The sequence below is a fragment of the Heptranchias perlo genome, chromosome 1, assembly GCF_035084215.1.
Source record: "Heptranchias perlo isolate sHepPer1 chromosome 1, sHepPer1.hap1, whole genome shotgun sequence".
In the NCBI taxonomy this organism is placed as follows: Eukaryota; Metazoa; Chordata; class Chondrichthyes; order Hexanchiformes; family Hexanchidae; genus Heptranchias; species Heptranchias perlo.
The window spans coordinates 42,372,018-42,389,235 of NC_090325.1; the positions used below are offsets into that span (position 1 = coordinate 42,372,018).

At 40.2% G+C, this 17,218-nt stretch overlaps 1 protein-coding gene across 6 annotated transcripts in view; it reads left to right on the forward strand.

The window, feature by feature from the left end:
* Nucleotides 1–16,016, forward strand: part of rai14 (retinoic acid induced 14) — a 280,091-nt gene extending 264,075 nt beyond the window's left edge. For all 6 annotated transcript variants that reach the window (XM_067984243.1, XM_067984235.1, XM_067984260.1 and 3 more), the window contains 3 exons: nucleotides 880–1,029; nucleotides 1,534–1,599; nucleotides 11,895–16,016. In XM_067984243.1, coding sequence (XP_067840344.1) covers nucleotides 880–1,029; nucleotides 1,534–1,599; nucleotides 11,895–11,972 — 294 coding nt within the window. In that variant the 3' untranslated portion in view covers nucleotides 11,973–16,016. The remainder of the gene's footprint in view (nucleotides 1–879; nucleotides 1,030–1,533; nucleotides 1,600–11,894) is intronic.
* Nucleotides 16,017–17,218: the final 1,202 nt, after the last annotated feature.

Consider the following 17,218-nt stretch of genomic DNA (forward strand, 5'->3'; position numbering starts at 1 on the left):
GTGATCAAAGGTTCATGCCTTACTTTATTTGTGAATATTGCAACCACATTTACCTCTAGTCCAATATTTATGGACATCTTAAAATATCAAAGCATCATAATTTTCTGGATGTAGCCCATCTGGCCCAAAAACTTAATCCTTATAATTTCTCCACAACATTTTTTGACTAAATTGTTTACATGCTATAGATTGTTTAGCCCAATTTAGAATAAGTGGAATTAGTCTATAATCCCTCATTTGTGAAAACTTCTGTAAAGAATCCATTCAGTATATTTGCTGTATATCCTGATAATATGATAATCATATGTAAAATTTTACCTCAACTTATCTTTTAATAGGTAAAACAAATGCAAAATACTGCAGATTCTGGAAATCTTAAATAAAGACAGAAAATGCTGGAAACATTCAGCAGGTCAGGCAACATCTGTGGAGAGAGAAACAGAGTTAACATTTCAGGTCGTCAAAAGGTCATCGACCTGAAATGTTAACTCTGTTTCTCTCTCCTCAGATGCTGCCTGTCCTGCTGCGTGTTTTCAGCATTTTCTGTTTTTATTTCATCTTTTAATGGGTCCATCTGTCCTTTGAGGTTCCTTCTATTATTAACATAGTTATAAAACCGTTTTGAATCCCTCTGGATTCAAATTGAATTATGGAAAAGGCTCAACGGGCTGAATGGTCTACTCCTGTTCATATGTAACAGGAGTTGTTGCCCTTGTGATCAGAGGCATTTTCCAGTGAAGCCTTTTAGAACTAAGGCAGTCTTACCTAGTACTTATGGGACTTTTATCTCAAATATGTTTTTGATTTTTTTTTCCTATTGCATAATGAATCTACTCCTTCACCCCAATTGAACTTGTTGTATTTTGGTGTTTTAAACAGAACAATGAACTGACGAAGGAAGTAAGCAAATTGAAGGAGGCACTGAACAGTCTTTCCCAACTTTCTTATACTGCAAATACTCTCAAAAGACAAAACCAGCAACTTGAGACTCTTCAGCAGCAAGTGAAACATTTACAGCACCAGTTATCTGTAAGTACATAAATCCCCCAAGTGGTATTTATGATGTTTTAAAGGCCTGTACTTTACAACATCTAAACTGTTGATTCCCCAGATACAGTGATAATACATGCTTCAAGTAAATAAGATCTTGTGTAGGGTAAGCAGAGCTCATTAAAGAGCTAATTCACTGTAGACTTTGAAAAATTCTTGTGCAACTAGAGACATGGTAGAGTGGGTTAATGCACTATCCTTTTCACCTTTTGGAACTTAGGAACAGGAATAGTCCATTCAGCCCCTTGAGCCTGTTCTGCCATTCAATTAGATCATGGCTGATCTGTATCTTAACTCCATCTACCTGCCTTGGTTCTGTAACCCTTGATACCCTTGCCTAACAAATCTCTATCAATCTAGGAAGAACATCTTTGTGAGCTAAGGTCCCTTCATGAAATTAATTTCAGATGCTATTCCATTATTGTGTTTCAAATGTATAGTACAGCTGCTCCAATCAATGAAATGTAATCATTTAATTTATAGGAAGCAAATCAACGACATCAGGAGGTAATATCTGTGTATAGAATGCATCTTCTGTATGCTGTCCAGGTAAGTTTCTGTAATTATCCTTTATCCTTTATTTACTGCACAAGGCAGTTGAGATCATTTCTGAATTGACAGGTTCCTTTATTTCTTAAGGATTCCTTTACAACTTGCTTTTGTGTTTCTTAACATTAAAAGATGCAAAGGTCACTGCTTCAACTGCTTTCTTTGGCAAAGTATTTGATGATCCAAAAGAAGCTCTGCCGAAAGAAATGCCTCCTAACCTTGCTGCTTATTCTCTCAGTCGTAGATTCATAGAATGATACAGCACAGAAAGAGGCCATTCGGTCCATTGTGCTTGTGCCAGCTCTTTTGAAAGAGCTATCAGTTAAGTCGCACTCCTCTGCTCTTCCCCTTAGCCCTGCAAATTTTTCCTCTTCAAGTAATTATCCAGTTCCCTTTTGAAAATTATTATTGAATCTGCTTCCATCACCCTTTCAGGCAGCACCTTCCAGATCACAACTCGCTGCATATAAAATTTTGCCTCATCTCGCCTTTGGTTCTTTTGTCAAATACCTTAAATCTGTGTCCTCTGGTTACCGACCCTTCTGTCACTGGAAACAGTTTCTCCTTATTTACTTCTAGAGATCATAATCCAGGACAAAATTAATTGTCATTTGGAAGAACATGGGTTAATAAATGACCACCAAAATGGATTTGTTAAAGGCAAATCGTGTCTGACAACTTAAGAACATAAGAAATAGGAGCAGGAGTAGGCCAATCGGCCCCTCGAGCCTGCTCCGCCATTCAATAAGATCATGGCTGATCTGATCCTAACCTCAAATCTAAATTCATGTCCAATTTCCTGCCCGCTCCCCGTAACCCCTAATTCCCTTTACTTCTAGGAAACTGTCGATTTCTGTTTTAAATTTATATAATGATGTAGTTTCCACAGCTTCCTGGGGCAGCAAATTCCACAGACCAACTACCCTCTGAGTGAAGAAGTTTCTCCTCATCTCAGTTTTGAAAGAGCAGCCCCTTATTCTAAGATTATGCCCCCTAGTTCTAGTTTCACCCATCCTTGGGAACATCCTTACCGCATCCACCCGATCAAGCCCCTTCACAATCTTATATGTTTCAATAAGATCGCCTCTCATTCTTCTGAACTTCAATGAGTAGAGTCCCAATCTACTCAACCTCTCCTCATATGTCCACCCCCTCCTCATATGTCCACCCCCTCATCCCCGGGATTAACCGAGTGAACCTTCTTTGTACTGCCTCGAGAGCAAGTATGTCTTTTCTTAAGTGTGGACACCAAAACTGTATGCAGTATTCCAGGTGCGGTCTCACCAATACCTTATATAACTGCAGCAATACCTCCCTGTTTTTATATTCTATCCCCCTAGCAATAAAAGCCAACATTCCGTTGGCCTTCTTGATCACCTGCTGCACCTGCAAACTAACTTTTTGATTTTCTTGCACTAGGACCCCCAGATCCCTTTGTACTGCAGTACTTTCCAGTTTCTCGCCATTAAGATAATAACTTGCTCTCTGATTTTTCCTGCCAAAGTGCATAACCTCTCATTTTCCAATATTGTATTGCATCTGCCAAATCTCCGCCCACTCACCCAGCCTGTCTATATCCCCTTGTAGGTTTTTTATGTCCTCCTCACTCTCTACTTTCCCTCCCATCTTTGTATCATCTGCAAACTTTGATATTTTACACTCGGTCCCCTCCTCCAAATCATTAATATGGATTGTGAAGAGTTGGGGACCCAGCACCGACCCCTGCGGAACACCACTGGCTACTGGTTGCCAGTCCGAGAATGTACCATTTATCCCAACTCTCTGCTTCCTGTTAGATAACCAATCCTCCACCCATGCCAGAATATTACCCCCAATCCAGTGATTCTTTATCTTGAGCAATAATCTTTTATGTGGCACCTTGTCGAATGCCTTCTGGAAGTCCAAATACACGACGTCCACTGGTTCCCCTTTATCCACCCTGTATGTTATGTCCTCAAAGAACTCAAGCAAATTTGTCAGACATGACTTCCCCTTCGTAAAGCCATGCTGACTTTGTCCTATTAAATTATGTTTATCCAAATGTTCCGCTACTGTCTCCTTAATAATAGACTCCAAAATTTTACCCACTACAGATGTTAGGCTAACTGGTCTATAATTTCCAGCCTTCTGCCAGCCTTTTTAAATAAGGGTGTTACATTAGCAGTTTTCCAATCTGCCGGGACCTTTGCCGAGTCCAGAGAATTTTGGAAAATTATTACCAAAGCATCCACAATCCCTACTGCCACTTCCCTCAAGACCCTGGGATGTAAGCCATCAGGTCCAGGGGATTTATCCGCCTTGAGTCCCATTAATTTACTGAGTACCAATTCCTTAGTGATTTTAATCGTATTTAGCTCTTCCCCCCCAAGAGCCCCCTGTTTGTCCAGTGTTGGGATATTCTTCGTGTCCTCTACTGTAAAGACTGAAACAAAATATTTGTTCAGCATTTTTGCCATCTCCATGTTTCCCACCATTAATTTCCCGGTCTCATCCTCTAAAGGACCTACGTTTGCCTTAGCCACCCTTTTTCTTTTTATATAACTGTAGAAACTCTTGTTATCTGTTTTTATATTTTTTGCTAATTTATTTTCATAATCTATCTTCCCTTTCTTAATCAATCCTTTTGTTACTTTTTGCTGTCTTTTGAAGACTTCCCAATCTTCTATCCTCCCACTAAGTTTGGCTACCTTATATGTCCTTGTTTTTAGTCGGATACTATCCTTAATTTCTTTACTTAGCCACGGATGGCTGTCATTTCTTTTACACCCTTTTTTCCTCAGTGGAATATATTTTTTTTGAAAGTTGTAAAATAACTCCTTAAATGAACATCACTGTTCATGTACCGTCTTACCCTTTAAACTATTTTCCCAGTCCACTTTAATCAATTCCGCTCTCATACCATCATAGTCTCCTTTATTCAAGCTCAGTACGCTTGTTTGAGAACCAACCTTCTCACCCTCTAATTGGATATGGAATGTAACCATGTTATGGTCACTCATTCCAAGGGGATCCTTAACTCGGACATTATTAATTAATCCTGGCTCATTACACAGGACCAGGTCCAAGGTTGCTTGCCCCCTTGTAGGTTCAGTTACATACTGCTCAAGAAATCCATCCCTAATACACTCAATAAACTCTTCCTCAAGGCTACCCTGCCCAATTTAATTTGTCCAGTTAATATGATAGTTAAAATCCCCCATAATTATAGCTGTTCCCTTATTACATGCCCCGACTATTTCCTGATTAATACTTCTTCCAGCAGAGTTGCAACTATTAGGAGGCCTATATACTACGCCCACAAGTGTTTTTTGCCCCTTATTATTCCTTATCTCCACCCAAACTGTTTCATTATCCTGATCCTTTATCCCAATATATTTTCTCTGTATTACAGTGATTCCTTCCCTTATTAACATAGCCACCCCACCTCCCCTTCCTTCCTGCCTGTCCTTCCTGATTGTAAATACCCTGGCATATTTAATTCCCAGTTGTTGTCACCCTGCAGCCATGTTTCTGTAATGGCCACAAGATCATACCCATACGTCGTTATTTGTGCCGTTAACTCGTCCATTTTGTTACGAATGCTACGTGCATTCAGATAAAGAACTTTATCTGACACTTGTTTTGTGACACTTAGTTCCTGCTTTTTCCTTTTTTAACACTTTACCTTTTACTCCATACCTTCTGTCCCTTCCTGATACGCTTTCCTCTGTCTCCCTGCTCAGGTTCCCAACCCCCTGCCACAGCTTTGATGCTGGGTTAATCGCCTTACGCCTTCTAGTTTTCATTTTATCTTTCGTACCTAAAGTACACTTTCTTTCCGCTGCTCTATGCTTTTCCCTTTCACTTTTTCTTGAACAACTGTTTGTACAATTTGTATTGTAGATTTCCCCTGGGTCTTCCCCTCTCTTGCTGCTCTCAACTTTATTCCCTTCTGACTCCCCGCTCAGGTTCCCATCCCCCTGCCACTCTAGTTTAAACCTTCCCCAACAGCACTAGCAAACACCCCCGCGAGGACATTTGTCCCGGTCCTGCTCGGGTGTAACCCGTCCCGCTTGTACAGGTCCCACCTTCCCCAGAACCAGTCCCAATGTCCCAGGAATCTAAATCCCTCCCTCCTACACCATCCCTGCAGCCACGCATTCATCCTGTCTATTCTCCTGTTCCTATACTCACTAGCACGTGGCACCGGTAGTAATCCTGAGATCACTATCTTTGAAGTCCTGCTTTTTAATTTATCTCCTAACTCCTTAAATTCACCTTGCAGGACCTCATCCCTTTTTTTACCTATGTCGTTGGTACCGAGATGGACCACGACTACTGGCTGTTCACCCTCCCCCTCCAGAACGCCCTGTCGCCGCTCCGTGACGTCCTTGACCCTAGCAACATACCATCCTTGATGGCGTTCTGCAATGAAATCACAGAGCAGGTTGATGAAGGTCATGCAGCTGATGTTGTGTATATGGACTTTCAGAAAGCATTTGATAAAGTGCCACTTGTTAGCAAGATTGAAGCCCATGGGATTCAAGGGGCAGTGGCACCGTGGATATGAAGTTGTCCTATAGACAGAAAGCAGAGAGTAGTGGTGAACAGTTGCTTATCAGACTTGAGGGAAGTAAACAGTGGTGTCCCCCAGGGATCGCTATTGGGATCACTTTTTGATACACACCAATGACCTGGACTTGGATATAGGGGGCATAAGTTTGCAGGTGACACAAAGCTTGGAAATGTAGTAAACAGTGTCAGGAGGATAGTAGCAGACTTCAGGAGGACATAAACTGGTGAAATTGGGGGGGAAATGGCAGATGAAATTTAATGTAGAGAAATGTGAAATGATGCATTTTGGAAGGAAAAATAAGGAGAGGCAATATAAATTAAATGGTACAATTTTAAAGTGGTTGCAGGCACAGAGAGACCTGGGGGTTCACATACACAAATCTTTGAAGGTGGCAGGACAAGTTGAGAAGGCCGTTAAAGCATACGGGATCCTTGACTTTATAAATAGAGGCACAGAATACAAAAGCAAGGAAGTTATGACAAACCTTTATAAATCACTGATCAGACCTCAGCTAGAGTATTGTGTCTGATTCTGGGTACCGCACTTTAGGAAGGATGTCAAGGCCTTGTTTAGGGTGCAGAGGATATTTACCAGAATGGTACCAGGGATGAGGGACTTCAGTTATGTGGAGAGACTGGAGAAGCTGGGATTGCTGTCCTTAGAGCAGAGAAGGTTAAGAGGAGATTTGATAGAGGTGTTCAAAATTATGTTTTGATTTGATTGAGTAGTTGGGGAAAAACTGTTTCGCCTATTCAGGTGAAGCTTGTCCATCCTGTACAGGCAACTCCTTCCTCAGAACTGGCCCCAGTAATCTGATTACGCCCCTCCTACACTATTTCTCCAGCCACGCATTTGCACCCTTACCTTGCACTTTCTATACTGACTAGCACACGGCACAAGGAGTTATGCTGAGGTTGCTACTCTTGCAGTCCTGTTCTTCAACCTGATTCTTGAAACTCCCTTTGCAGGACCTCAATTCTATTTCTTCCAATGCCTTTGGTTCCAATGTGAATCCCCAGTCCTTTCCCTCTTCAAAATCTTTTGTACCCACTTTGTTTTATCCCTTACCCTGGCACCTGGGTTTAGGAATGTCAGTTATGGCGACAAAAGCCATATATTCTCCTGACTATGGCATCCCCTATCATGCCAGTTTTTAATATATTATCCACCCCCGATGATTCCCAATCTACTTCCTTTAACAAATAAAACTTGAACATAATACAACTGGGTAGGACATGGAAAAGAGGCACAGGCAAATGTGATGGTTCTGGTGGAATGGGAGAATAAAAGAGGCTTGAGAAATGACATATCTGTGCTCCCAGAGATTTTGCCAATCTTATTTCGGCAGGGAGGGGAATGAACATAAGGGATTCCTGACTCTGGATGGAGCATCATGTGAGGACAGTAAGAACCAAATTGCAGCAGCAACACAAGTCCAACTGGTGAAGTTCCAAAAATTTGGCAGCTAGTCCTCAGGAGCATCAAGAGATAATTAATCTGTTATATTTTTTTCACTTTGAAGAAACTATGATTTTTTAAAAATACAGCAAAAAACCCTTTGCAACCTTAAGGCTGCAATATTTATTTGAGTTACTACAGATTTTACTTTTATTTTGGGATGGGAGGAGAATAGAAAAAGGATAGTGAGGTTGAGAAAGATGACAGTCTCTGTCAAGACAACCCTATCAACAGCCCCAGTTGTTCATAGAATCATAGAAAGTTACGGCACAGAAGGAGGCCATTTGGCCCATCATGTCCATGCTGGCCGAAAAAGAGCTATCCAGCTTAATCCCACTTTCCAGCACTTGGTCTGTAGCCCTGTAGCTTACGGCACTTCAGGTGCATATCCAAGTACTTCTTAAATGAGTTGAGGGTTTCTGCCTCTACCACCCTTTCAGGCAGTGAGTTCCAGACACCCACCACCCTCTGGGTGAAAAAAATTCTCCTTAGCTTCTCTCTTATCCTTCTACCAATTACTTTAAATCTATGTCCCCTGGTCACTGACCCCTCTGCTAAGGGACATAGGTCCTCCCTATCCACTCTATCTAGGCCCCTCATAATTTTATATACCTCAATTAAATTGCCTCTCAGCCTCCTTTGTTCCAAAGAAAACAACCCCGGCCTATCCGATCTTTTCTCATAGCTAAAATTCTCCAGTAAATTCCTTGTAAATTACCCTCTCTAGTGCAATCACATCTTTCCTGTAATAAAGTGACCAGAACTGTAAGCAGTACTCAAGCTGTGGCCTAACCTAAGTTTTATATAATTCTAGCATAACCTCCTTGCTCTTATATTCTATGCCTTGGCTAATAAAGGAAAGTATCCCATATGCCTTTTTAACCACATTATCTACCTGTCCTGCTACCTTCAGGGATCTATGGACATGCACTCCAAGGTCCCTTTGTTCCTCTACACCTCTCAGTATCCTCCCATTTATTGTGTATTCCCTTGCCTTGTTTGTCCTCCCCAAATGCATTACCTCACACTTCTCTGGATTGAATTCCATTTGCCACTTTTCTGCCCACCTGACCAGTCCATTGATATCTTCCTGCAGTCTACAGCTTCCTTCCTCACTATCAACCACATGGCCAATTTTTGTATCATCAGCAAACTTCTTGATCAAGCCCCCTACATTCAAGTCCAAATCACTAATATATGCCACAAACAGCAAGGGACCTAGTACTGAGCCTTGTGGGACCCCAATGGAAACAGCCTTCCAGTCGCAAAAATACCCGTCAACCATTACCCTTTGCTTCCTGTCACTGAGCTAATTTTGGATCCAACTAGCCACTTTCCCTTGGATCCCATGGGCTTTTTCTTTTTTGCCATGTGAGACCTTGTCAAAAGCCTTGCTAAAATCCATGTACACTGCATCAAATGCATTACCCTAATCGATCCTCCTTGTTACCTCCTCAAAAAATTCAATCAAGTTAGTCAGACACGACCATCCCTTAACAAATCCATGCTGATTAACCCGTGCCTTTCTAAATGACGATTTATGTTGTCCCTCAGAATCGATTCCAATAATTTGCCTACCACCGAGGTTAGGCTGACTGGCCTATAATTACTCGGTCTATCCCTTTCTCTCTTTTTAAACAACGGTACAGCGTTAGCAGTCCTCTAGTCCTCTGGCATCACGCCTGTAGCCAGGGAGGATTGGAAAATGATGGTCAGAGCCTCTGCTATTTCCTCCCTTGCTTCTCTTAACAGCCTGGGATACATTTCATCTGGGCCTGCGATTTATCTACTTTCAAAGATGCTAAACCCTTTAATACTTCCCTTCTCACTATGTTTATCCTATCCAATATTTCACACTCCTCCTCCTTAACTACAATGTCTGCATCATCCCTCTCTTTTGTGAAGACTGACGCAAAGTATTCATTTAGAACCGTATCCACATCTTCCGCCTCCACACACAGGTTATCTCTTTGGTCTCTAGTAAGCCCTGTTCTTTCCTCAGTTATTTTCTTGCTCTTAATGTATTTATAAAACATCTTTGGGTTTTCCTTGATTTTACTTGACAATGTTTTTTCACTCCCTCTCTTTGCTTTCCCCCCTGCACTTCTATACTCCTCTAGGCTTTCTGCACTATTGAGCTCTTGGTATCTGACGTAAGCTTCCCTTTTTTGCTGTATCCTACCCTGTATGTTCTCTGTCATCTAGGGGGCTCTTGATTTGGCAGTCCCACTTTTCCTTTGTGGGGACATGTTTGTTCTGAACCCTCACAATCTCTCCCTTGAATGCCTCTCACTGCTCTAATTTACCTTCAAGTAGCTGTTTCCAGTCCACTTTTGCTAAATCACTTCTCAGCTTAGTAAAATTTGGCTTTTCCCCAATTGAGAACTTTTACTCCTGTTCTATCTTTGTCCTTTTCCATCACTATGCTAAATCTAACTGAATTATGATCACTGCCAGCAAAATGCTCTCCCACTGATACCCCATCCACCTGCCCAGCTTCATTCCCTAAAACTAAGTCCAAAACTGTCCCCCCCTCTTGTTGGGCTTGCTACGTACTGGCTAAAAAGGTTCTTCAAAATGCTCTCACACTGATACCCCATCCACCTGCCCAGCTTCATTCCCTAAAACTAAGTCCAAAACTGTCCCCCCCTCTTGTTGGGCTTGCTACGTACTGGCTAAAAAGGTTCTTCTGAATGCAATTTAAGAATTCTGCGCCCTCTATACCTTTTGCACTGATTGCATCCCAGTTAATATTAGGATAGTTGAAATCCCCTATTATTACTGCCCTAATGTTTTTGCACTTCTCAGAAATTTGCCTACACATTTGCTCTTCTATCTCCCTCTGACTGTTTGGGGGTCTATAGTACACTCCTAGTAGTGTGATTGCCCCTTTTTTGTTTTTTAGCTCAACCCATATGACCTCATTTGATGATCTTTCTAACATATCATCCCTCCTCACAGCTGTAATTGTTTCTTTAACTAATATTGCCACCCCACCTCTTTTTTTATCCCCCTCTCTGTCTCGTCTGAAAACCCTGTAACCAGGAATGTTGAGCTGCCATTCCTGCCCCTCTTTAAGCCATGTTCCAGTAATAGCTAAGATATCAAACTTCCATGTGTTTATCTGTGCCCTTAACTCACCTGCCTTATTCACTAGACTCCGTGCAATGAAGTATATACCTGAACACTGCCAAGCTCTTTTGTTGTCTATTTTCTAACCTTCGTTTTCTCTGCCTTCCAAACTCGCTTACTAATTTTTTCTCTTCCATTTCCAGCTATGCTTCGGTCCCTTCTGAATCCCCCTGCCAAGATAGTTTAAACCCTCCCCAACAGCACTAGCAACCCACCCCCACCGTGAGGATATTGGTCCCAGCCCTGTTGAGATGCAACCCGTCCGGCCTATACAGGTCTCACATCCCCCAGAACCAGTCCCAATGCCCCAGGAATTTATAGACCTCCCTCCTGCACCATCTATCCAGCCACGCATTCATTTGTTCTGTCCTGGCACTGGGAGTAATCTGGAGATTACTACCTTTGAGGTCCTGCTTATTAATTTCTTTCCTAGCTCCTTAAACTCTGCCTGCAGGATCTCAATCCTCTGTCGTTGGTACCAATATGGACCACGACCTCTGGCTGCTCAACCTCCCCCTTCAGAATGTTCTGTAGCCGCTCAGTGACATCCTTGACCCTGGCACCAGGGAGGCAACACACCATCCTGGAATCACGTCTCCGGCCGCAGAAACGCCTGTCTGTTCCCCGTACTATTGAATTCCCTATCACTATTGCTCTCCTGACCTTCCTCCTCCCCCCTGTACAGCTGAGCCACTCATGGTGATGTGCACTTGGCTGTGGCTGCACTCCCTGGAGGAATCATCGCCATGTCAAATTCTGTAAACATTTATACTGGTGGTAGTTGACACCCTGATGTGTCAGCTTCACCAAGAAACCAAGAACCACACCACTAAGCCATAAAATTAGGCTACTAACTTGATGTTCCCAACTTTACTGCGACCTACTTGTATATCCTGATACTTTTAACCACTTGTATTTACATTGTGCCTGTAATGCAGCGAAAGATTCCAAGTGGCTTCATAGTTGTGCATCACATCTGAGCAGGAATTATAATTCATTTTACAATATATAAATTTAAACATTATGTAATGTTTAAAAAAAATGTAAAATGGCCATATGAAATGAGGTTACAACTGTCTTGGAGACAAAAATTTTAATTTTAGCATATGGCTTTGTTCTTGGTCTAATGTTTTTTAAAATATATTTCCAGGGTCAAATGGATGAAGATGTTCAGAAGGCTCTGAAACAGATTTTGACAATGTGCAAAACTCAGACACAAATGAAGTGATATATATAACATTACGTAGCCAATCCTTGTCTAATGTTCAATTGCCACTGCTGTTAAAAAGAATGAGCATGGGATAATGGACTATTAAAACTGCAAAAAAAAATAGTTTACAGGCGCTTTCTTTGTTCTACCTACTAACTGTGTGTACTTTATTGTCCTATTAAAAATATGTAGTCAGTATGTTTGTACGAAAATGCCCATAGCAAAATTTCATGGGAACAAACTAGTTTGTAGAACTTCATTGTTGTCATATTTGTTAATAGACTTATTTAGTTTCTTAAACATGCCATTGGAAATGCAAGATCATGTTATATTGTGGTTAGGGTATTGATATGAATAACCAGAAGCAAACACATCTGGCACCAGGTATTTACTAGTCCAATTACATAATAAATTAATGCATGTGTTATCATGGGATACATAGGAAACAATGAATGCACTGGAGAAGCTAATGCCATCTTGTCATCCTAAACTTGACTTACAGATGTCCACAAGGTAGCACAGTACAAACTGAAGAGAAAAAAGACAATAAATGAGAATTTAGCTGATAAGCCTTGGGCTAGAGTAGTAAGAGACTAAGTGTAGAGAAAGATGCCAGGGAAGAGCAGAAAGTGATCACATGAAAATTTCTGCTACGATTAATAAAATTTTGCATGTGACTTTTTGATTATTGCTGAAAATCCTCAATCTGGATTAGTTCTGCTCCTGACATCTTCTCTGCTTTCAGCATGTTGGCTTCATTATTTGTCTTGTTTGTGGAGTCTTGCCGTTCCTGTTGTGTACTTGGCCTCTCCTGTTCCATGAATTTCTCCAAATCCCAATTATGTAAGTGCTACTAGTTTTTTCAGTATTTTTGTATTCACCGCCCGCATTCCTTAACTCAATATGATGCAGGGAAGTTATGATGTAATTTCTTATGCTCAAAAACAAATTTTTGAAAAAACGTATATATTTGCTTTACATAAATTATACATCACCTTGCATTTCCTTTGTAACAAGGATATTTTACACCATTTGAAAAATATAGTTAACCGATGCCTCTCGCTCTCCATTAGCTAGTAGCATAGGCGCTTGCTTTAGTTCTGGAAAATTAGTTGGTAGATTTGTTAAGTTTGAGGCAGAGTAGCCGAGGTGTCGAGCCTTTTTTCCGTTAATTATTTGAATACAGTTTGCTGCAACAGGGCTATGCAGTGTACAGTAAATTTTGATAGATCTATACAAGCTGCAGCTGCATAATTATTAGTGATTCTCATACCATTTGTATAATTAAGTGACAACATTGTAAATTAAAAGATCATTGATGAGACCTCTTTTTTTACTTATTGATAAGCCCTTATGTCACAGCCTACTTCATATCACAAATAGCCAACAAATTAGTTATGATAGTAAAAGGGTTTCACTGTAATAATTTTTTTCCAACATTCATAATCCTGAACAGCATATAGGTCTGAATAATACGTTCCAGAGTAGCCTAAACCAATGTGCAGATATGCATGTCACATTAATATTTTTATGTAATCATTAAAATTTCACAGCTTGACATTCTGTGAGAAATTAAAATCATTATTAAATTTCAAAAACCCACTAGAACTTTACATTTGAAGCTCAATGTTATGAGGGTTTTTCAATAAGATAAAATATTGCACATCTGAATTACATCTTACTAAGTAAATAGATTAATTTGTCTAGTACTAGACCTTTTAAGACTAGATCAAATTATGTATGCATTTAATTAGTATTAGCAATATGGAAATATTGGAAGATCCATTCCTTTATATACAATTAAAATGATTTGGGAAAACATAGAATAATACTGCCCTGAAACTGGGTACTGCATTTTAATGCATCCTAAGGAGAGGTCCTACAACTTATTTATATTGCAGTTTTTTTTTGGAGGGGGCAGGGACGCAGTCGTATTTCCCATGATTAATGAAGAGCTGAATGCAAGCTATGAAGTTAAGTATCTATATAGTAACAAGAACTTGCAATTGAAGCTGTGCATCGACTGAAGCAGTGTTATTTCTCCATGTTAAGATAATGTTGTTTATGTTTTGAACAATCAAATTAAAGCATGGAATAATGAGGATTCGTAGAGATCACAGATTTATATTGTACATTGCCTGATTGGGATTGTTGTTAGCATATGTAATTTCAAACTATTTGCTAATTACTGGTTATAAGTTTGCATTGAAGGATGATTTAACCCATTTCTCCAAAAGAGGTGGAAGAATCTGCTGTTAAAACGACTTGGTTTATAATGGATGTTTTTAACCCAGGTCCCGGCAATTTATTCAGTGAGTTACTTTATTCTCTGTTTGAATTAACCATCTACAAAACAACCATTCTTCTAAGAACATAAGAAATAGGAGCAGGAGTAGGCCAATCGGCCCCTCGAGCCTGCTCCGCCATTCAATAAGATCATGGCTGATCTGATCCTAACCTCGAATCTAAATTCATGTCCAATTTCCTGCCCGCTCCCCGTAACCCCTAATTCATTTAAAGTAAAAATGAACTCACAGAATTTGGATTTTGTTTTTGCAGTGTGCTGTAGCTTTTCCACAAATACTGAATAATGAGTATTTGGTGCATTTACTTGATATTCTTGAAATTCAATGTTGCAGTCAGTGTATGTTGGATTAATATGAACTATCAAAGCAACAAAATTATTGACCACATCATGTTGTACAGTGATGTGTCTTTATAGGACATGAAATTGTGTATAAAATTCTGTAGGTAGAGGAAGCTTAACCTGGAAGACCACTAGTTAGAAAAAAAAATTTCTTCTATACCATTTTTCAGATTTCTCCGCTGAAGGTGCTGACTCAATGCTAGACTGGGTGTTCACCATTATCTCTCAAATAGCTAGTAAGTGTTGGAAAGATATTGAACTGTAGAAGGTGAGCCTGATCTGGTTCTCCCCAGCATCCAGACATGAAAATTCCTACAGAGGGTCGTTGGATAGCGATTTGGGCAGGAGCCTTGGTTGATTTTTTTTTCCCTCTTATTTCCAAAGGGACCCTCAGGCCAATTGGAGCATCCTGACTAAGATCAGCTAACTCAGGACTGATCAGTGATTGAATCAGGGACCTTTCTGGTCTACATGGCTTAAGGCCACACTTGGTGGTGCATGTAGAACTAAGCCATTGGAGGACCTGAAATGGTTCTTTCTATAGAAAATGTGATTTATAGTAGTGATTGGACTGTTGGAGTACCATATGTTCCATATGTTAGAAAATTTGGATAGAAAATTATGTAAAATGCAAGTATCATTCTTTATAGCACTGGAAGTTTTGCAGGATATTGTAGTCATGTGAGTTTGCTTTTATTCTTCAGCCTTTTAAATGCTAGCCATGACTCTGGGATTCTGCTTTTCGAACATGGTTAGGATTAAACCACACTAAGACTAATGTATGACGTTGCATTCTCAGGGGTTCTTTATCTGAAAGACATTCACTACAGGAGGGTCCACTAATAGAGCCAATTCATGACCAAAAGAAATCCTTTGTGTCCATCTTGATTAAAAGCTTTGCAATTTGTACAAAGCTGTATCCTGTGTTTGTGTGTGTATATAATGCATATATAACTAGACCTCTAAGATGGAACCCAACACAGTTCTTGTGCAGAATGGCTTACAAAATGCTCCAATAATGCCTGCTCTGGCAGAAAATTCAATAGAAGAATTAAAGATAGCACATAGGTAGCAATGATGATACCTGATCTTCCTCCAATCCTGCCCCCCGCCGCCCAAAAAAAGATTTGCTGAAATGCTGAATTATGGTAAATTGCACTGAGATAAGGACACACAACTGGGATCTGTGTCAAATGTTACGTCTTGAAACTCTGGTGTTGAATGAAGGACACTTGTACTTCAGAAATGTAATATTTTGCAAGTTTAGCTACACCTAGCAATAAGCCACACTATTGAAAACATATTTATTGCAGCTGCCTATACTACAGCATTTTAAATAAAGCTAATGTATATTAATCCTTGTATTTTATTGATTCCAATGTATTTTCTGGATAATAAATGTTTTTGTTATTAAAGACTTCCTGGTGCACTTGAGTCATAATGTTTGTGACTGCCAAGTGAAAGTCCTCAGAATAATGTTTAATGTTGCTTGCGGCATGTTACTCTAAAACTGAACGCGGAGAGGTATGTGAGAATGGCACAGATTTCTTCCTCTTTTTGAGGAAAATGGCTTGCCTTCATTCAGAACTTTCTATAGCAGTATGGCTGAGATCGAAACTTGCCTGTTGGAGAGTCCGGCTAGTGGCAAGGAAATAGCAAAGAAAAAACAAACAAGTTACCACAAAATATGAACCCTTGGAATAGTAAACATGATATGGTTTACAGAAAGTCAGAAACCAGACCAAGGTTACATCAGTCATTCTCCCAGTACAGGTGGAAACATTTCTGGAATGGAAGGAAAACCAATAGGAACCAATGACATAGGAAAGAGTATAATAGAGATCTTGCAGAGAGAGTTTGAGGAGTTAGATTCTAGATTGAAGTGCAAGACCTCAAGGATAGTACTTATGATGCCATGTACTGGTAAAGTTGAGGTGGAACTGATTAGCTACATCAACATATAGCTAGGCAGATGGAATTGAAGGGAGGAGAAGCTCTGGGGAAAGGAGAAGTTGTTCAGCTGCAATGTGCTTCACATAACCCAGATTGATACCAGTGTCATCAGAGAGTGTAAATAGGGCAGTAGGGTAGAATTTAATATGTAGGCTAGAGGGGGAGGGATAAATAAAACAAATCAAGAAGGAATTTAATAGCAGAAAGATAAAATAAGAAAAGGAATGTTGTGAGGGAGAGGCTTAAATGTTTTTAAAGAAAGTAAGCAATAAATGCATTTATATAGCGCATTTCACGACCTCGTGACATCCTAAAACAATTTACAGCCAGTAAAGTACTTTTTGAAGTGTAGTCACTGTTCTAATGTAGGAAATGCCATAGCCAATATGCACACAGCAAGCTCCTACAAGCAGCAATTAGATAATGATCAGATAATTCTTTGTGATATTGGTTAAGGGACAAATATTGGCCAGGAGACCGGGGAGAATTCCTCTCTTCTGCTTCAAAATAGTGCCTTGGGATCTTTTACGTTCACCTGAGAGGGCAGACGTGGCTTTGGTTTAACACTTCATCTAAGAGACGACATCTCCAACAGTGCAGCACTCCCTCAGTACTGCACTGAAGTGTCAGCATAGATTATATGCTCAAGTCTCTGAGATGGGAC